This window comes from Phaethon lepturus, unplaced genomic scaffold (genome assembly GCF_000687285.1).
Source record: "Phaethon lepturus isolate BGI_N335 unplaced genomic scaffold, ASM68728v1 scaffold46338, whole genome shotgun sequence".
NCBI lineage: Eukaryota > Metazoa > Chordata > Aves > Phaethontiformes > Phaethontidae > Phaethon > Phaethon lepturus.
The window spans coordinates 2,546-8,390 of NW_010559172.1; the positions used below are offsets into that span (position 1 = coordinate 2,546).

General features: G+C 39.8%; 1 protein-coding gene across 1 annotated transcript; it reads left to right on the forward strand.

Annotated features, from left to right (window-relative positions):
- Positions 1 to 71: 71 nt before the first annotated feature.
- Positions 72 to 5,651, forward strand: LOC104625611 (annexin A7-like; the record flags this gene model as incomplete). The annotated part of the gene is made up of 6 exons (XM_010293280.1): positions 72 to 134; positions 3,012 to 3,210; positions 3,531 to 3,629; positions 4,734 to 4,777; positions 5,166 to 5,268; positions 5,557 to 5,651. Coding segments are annotated over exons 1-6 (597 nt in total), but the record flags the coding sequence as incomplete, so codon positions are not given.
- Between the last annotated feature and the right edge of the window lie 194 nt (positions 5,652 to 5,845).

Below are 5,845 nucleotides of genomic sequence, written 5' to 3' on the forward strand. Positions count from 1 at the left end.
TTCAAGTGGTTTAACAGGTAATTAGCAAGCAAATACGTAGCACCTTGACAGTGAAAATACCTTTCTTTTTTCTCAGAATGTCATACCCGGGTTACCCCCCTTCTGGTGGCTACCCTGCTTTCCCTGGTTATCCTGTAAGTATGGCTTTTGAATGTGTTTCATTCCTAATGTATTTATATTCTTTGAATACCCCTTCTTATTGTGCTCTGCATGTGTGTGAACAGTAGCTGTTCATATACAGTATTCTCTAGAGATTATGGTCTTTGTTTTTGTCTATATGTCCCTGAGGATGACTTTATAATTGTCTTGTAAGAATTCCAAGAAGGAAGTTTAAAATTTCTTTTTTAATGTTGCCTCTTGTTCCAGAAAGGTTTTTCACTGTTTGGTCTTGTTTTAGGTTATCTTTGTCTTGTGAGTTTGGGGTTTTTTTTATATATAGCTAACTATCTCAGCAAAAGTTTTTTTTTAAAGTATGGGTAGTTCTTACCTAAATATGAGGGTCTTTACGTACAGGGTTAGAGGTAATCTCTACCACAGTCTCTAACAAATATTCCGCGTACCCATATCCAGGACTTACGGAGATGCTGAACAAACTTCAGTGGCCATTACGAAGAGCTTGGAATGCTCTACTGAAGTAGCCCAGCTTTCATACGACACCAAGTAAATATTTTTCTGAGGATAAAGGACACTGTATCTTGACTTTGACCCCCTATCCTTCAGCCATAGGACTTTGTTCCACCTTCAGCTCATGACTGAATGGACTAAAAATTCCAATGACGCTTAATGGAAGGCTGAAATGTAGCAGGTGTGGCTGATACTGCAGTCTCTTGGATACGCCTGCATCGTTTTTCAAAACTAGATGCAACTATGTGCTTTTATTAGTATGGCACTGATCATACTGTAATTGTGGGAACTTCATATGGTCTGTGTTTTATGTTGTACAGAGCTAGACTTAAGCATGGAGCTTGGATCCCATTAAGATACTAAAAAGCTATAAATGCATGCAATATACATAAATACATGCAATAAATTCTGATTATTTTGCTTTACAATTTACCCTTACTCTCCCTGAAACACTAAAGTCAGTCAGTCAACTAAAGACAAACAAGTTAGAAACCAGACTTTCTTAACTCCAGGTTTTCTTTTCCCCCATAAAGGTTCTGCTGAGCCCTCAAGACTGTAGCTGTAATTTATTTTTAACTATATCTGAAAATGATTTTTTTCTTAGATAGCATCTAAAATATAGCTACCTTCAATGGATGAATTTAAGAGACCCGTTAGATTTGATATCAATGATTCTATGTTTCCTAGTCTCATTGATGATGCCCAAAGTGATAACCAGTGCAAAAAACAAGTGTGAAATTATTTTTCTTCTCCAATAATGACAGTTAGCTGAGCAGGGCTTTTGAGGATCCTAATTTTGGATTTGTGAATCTAAATTCCATTAAAATCTTTTTGTTGAGTCTGGCAGGGAAAAGTTAGACTGTACTGTTGGGGAAGAGAATATTATATAGCCTGGGCACAGTAATCTGGGGGTAGAAATCTTAGGGCAACCAAACCTGAGGAGAACGTTTGAGCTAGACGTCACAGTTTTGCAGTTTATTTCTGTTTTCTGGGCTGAAGAATGAGGGTGTACTCGATGTAATTTATAACTGGTATTTCTAAAGCTAGTTGGTAAAGATGATTTCCAGCAAGTGAGCAATGAGTGCATATATTATGCTTCATTAGGAAGCTGATTTTAAATACATTATTTTTAAATCAAGTATATGACTTTTAACTTATAGAGTTTTCCCTTAGCGGTCCCGGTCATTCAAGTAAGTGTTTCTAATGTATGTTAATGCTAATAGCAACCTTTGTGGTATGACTGGTAAGTCATACATGTAGCAAAACAAAAGTATATAAGTGTTCAACTTGTTCTTTTTTTTTTTTTTTAAACCTGTAATAGGTGTTCAGTCTGACTCGGTGGTCCAGATTTAGTCATTGAAAGTCAATGCTTTATAACCTGGATTCCAAATAAAATAAAATAAAAAAAAACCCAAAACCAAAACCACCTCTTTTAAGTTCTCGCCATGTAATATTTGAAAATACTGGTTGTGCAGGAGAGGCAGAAGTTTCAAGGATACAAAGCTCTTAGAAGTTCTATAAAAACAGGAGGTGAGCTCCTAATGATTCACAGAGAGCAAGCCTAGCTGAGCTCACCTCTCTCTTCTGCAGGATAAAAGTAGCAGCTTTCCGGTAAAGGACCAGATGTCTTGGTGGTTGACAAATCCAGTGTGGCTCAGCAGTGCGTGTCCCCAGGCAGGAAGGCTAATGACATACCAGACTTTAGAAAGAGTGAAGCCAGGTTCAAGGGAAATGATTATTCCTTTGTGCTCAGTGCTCACGAGGCCACATCTGGAATACTGTGGCCTCCCAGTACAACAGAGACATGGACAAACAGGAGCGTGTGCAGAGAAGAGCTGCTCGCCTGGAGAAGAGGCGGCTAAGTGGAAATCTGTTCAGTCTTCTGCTATGCAAGAAGGAGTGATAGAGACATTGTAGCCAAACTTTTCTCAGAGGTACACAGTGAAAGGGCAGCTGGCAACAACCACAGGTTGTAATTGTAATTTGATTTGAGGAAAACATTTTTCACCATGAGTAGTCAAACACTGGAACAGGGGCCCAGAGAGGTTGTGAATTCACTGTTCCTTGGAGATACTGAAAACTTGACAAGGCCTTTCATGACCTCATCTAATTCTGAAGCTGGCCCTGCTTTGAAGGTGGATGGGATCAGAGGCCGTCCAGAGGTGCCTTCCACCCTGCCGCACTCTGATTCTGTCAACATGGGAGATGCATCAGAAAACTCAACCAGGAGGCTCTGATCCAGGCTTCAGGAATGCTGCTGCTGCTTCAAGTGCTGAATCTAATTATATAATTCACATTATTATATATGTGGACATTTTGGTAGCTTGAGAATTTTTACTCTCATGTCCTGTTAGCAGGTGTACAGACATCCCATTTTTGTGTTTCAGCCAACAGGACAAGAGTCCGTCTACCCGCCAGCTGGTCAGTACTCCTATCCACCTGTTCCTGGAGGATACCCTCCAGCAGGAGGAGGCACCTATCCCGCAGCACCACCAAGCGCTGGGTATCCAGGAGCAGCAGGATATCCTGCCCCAGGGAGCTACCCTGGAGCTCCCCAGGCTGGAGGAATGCCACCTTATCCTGGAGGTAAATCCTTTGTTAGACTAGCCCTTGGGAGTGATTTCTGGTGTAACCATTCCTTGTGCTTGGTAGTAGTAGTAAAGAAAAGCAGCTTTGTTCAGCGATCAATTTGGGCAGCAGCACGTAGGCAGCCAGCCAGATTGCTGTCTAGCAGTAAGTACCTGCATGCTGATGTCAGGGCCTTGACGGTTTTGCGCCACTGCACAGACACAGAGAAATTAGTCTCCTACATAGCTCTGCTCAATAACCTGGCCTATGTTGTGTCAGAAGTCAAGTACAAAACACTAAGCGTGCTAAAGTCCATCACCTTCTCCTAGCTCCTACAGGCCCTGGCTTTGGTGTGCCTCCCGCTGGCCCTGGCTTTGGTGGCTATCCGCAGCCTCCTGCCCAAAGCTATGCTGGAGGTGGATCAGCACAAATGCCAGGTATGTTATATATATGCAACTTTAATCATACAAGTTTAAACCAAGAGATCCCAAGATCGGTAGTAACAAATTAGGCCCTTACCTTTGTTACTTGTAGCTGTTGAGGCTTGTATGCTGTATACCTCCTACCACCTTTGTTGACAAGACCACCGGAGGAGCTGATGAGAACCATCTCTATAGGTGTTACATCCAAAAGGGATGGCTGTCACTGATTAATGGTCATGATGTAGTGATTTAGGTGCTTATCCTTCTTCAGACTGCAAGTATTTGATGAGAACTGTGAAATCCAGAGTCCACATTCAATGTGTAGCTAGCTGTTCTGTTAATCTCAAAGAAGTGGATGCATTTTTCAGATCTGTGTGTTCATGGTGATCCTTGGCATAGTGGAGGAGGTGGAGAATGCACAGAATTACTTAAAAACAGTGCAGGTTTTTTAATGCTTTGAGTGGTCAGTTACTATAAAGATGATTTCTGTCCCAGAATGTGTCAACTGTGTTTGCAAGAAATGCAGAGGAGCAAAACCTTTTTTTAAATAATTGCTTTGTTAACGCTACTAATAACTAAGCTGCTGTTAAATTTGTAACAATTGTACATGGGTATCATGAATAAAAATAAAATTCCAGTACAAAAAAATGTAGCTTTTGTATTCACAGTGCTTTTGATCACAAAATGAGATTCCTTCAATTCTTTGTGCACCAATGAATTCTTTATTGTTTATATGCTAACATATATATAATATGACTTTAAAAGAGAGCATGGGACAGATGTTCTTCATTTGCATGGACTATATTACCTTTGTCAAAAATAGCAATATTTAATAAGGAGAGATCCTTCTGGTTCCCACAGCCCCAGTAAATACTAAATTTAGTATTTTTAGAATTGCCTTGCTAGCGTATGTACCAGAATGCATCTGTGATTGCTTCTTCCCATCATTCCCAAGGGCAAGAAGTTCAGCTACTGACCATAATACGTATCATTACTTAGGAAACAGATTTTGTGCAGTGGTAGGTCTGTAAATGGCTTTATTTTCAGATGAGACAGCATTTACATAATAAGAGGAGACCTAATTAATTCCTTTTATCTTGTTCTTTAATTTATTTTCAGTAGGCTATCCTAGTGGACAAGCACCATCACCAATGCCTGGTCCGGTATGTGCTGTATCCTCTTCTATAACCAATCTATACATGGCTTCTGTGGTTTTAATGTTTTTACAACTGGTTTCCAACAATTTACAGCGTGTTCTGCATCAAGAATTCCCAGCTACACTCAGAGTACAACCTGAACAAAATCATAACCCTGTATCTGTGTATACTTGCTCATCAAGTAGGTCTTCATCCATACAGTTGGGTAGAAGCATTGCTTTGGCACTGGTGGGCCAAAGCTGTTCAACACAACTAAACATTGCCCTGATTCTGCATTAGAGAAGAAATGGGGAACTCACAGACAACTCCTTCTGAAGTACTGATTCCAAAGTTGTGATTTAATTTGAATTTATATTGTGCAGGATAGCTAGTTACACATGACTCTCATTTTCAGCCTGCAGCAATGGTTCAGTGTACCCAGGGCACAATTCAAGCTGCTCCAAACTTTGATGCTGGAAGGGACGCAGAAATTCTCCGCAAAGCTATGAAGGGGTTTGGTAAGTAAACAAAAGAAGCTTAAATGCCTATCGAGCTAACTTGTTAATGCCATTTTGTCCTTTTCTTCAACTTTTATTTAACCATACTTTTTTTTTCTCCCCAAGCTTTTCAAAAGTCACACTTTCAAAATGACTTGGGCAATTTAATAGATGAAGTTACATAGAAAATTCGGTAGACTTAAATGGTCGTCATTTATTATGTAACTATGCCCAAATGCAAGATTATAAAATATATAATCTTGGAGAGATTACTGACGACTTACATGAAATTGCCCTTCTGTTTCCAAGGAACTGATGAGCAGGCTATCATCAATGTTGTTGCTAACCGCTCCAATGATCAAAGGCAAAAAATCAAGGCAGCTTTCAAGACTATGTATGGCAAGGTATGTTCACGAGTTCTTTGAATCAGTAAATCCAACCAAACTTTCAGCTGCTGCTTTAACTGTTTGATTGCATTTTAGTCCTGGGGAGTGGTTTGGGCATTTTTAAAATGCACTTCTTTTGGTTATATTCCATGTGTACTGGGGGACATCTTGTTAAATAACAGTGTTGTCTGTTAAATAATAATAATTATAAA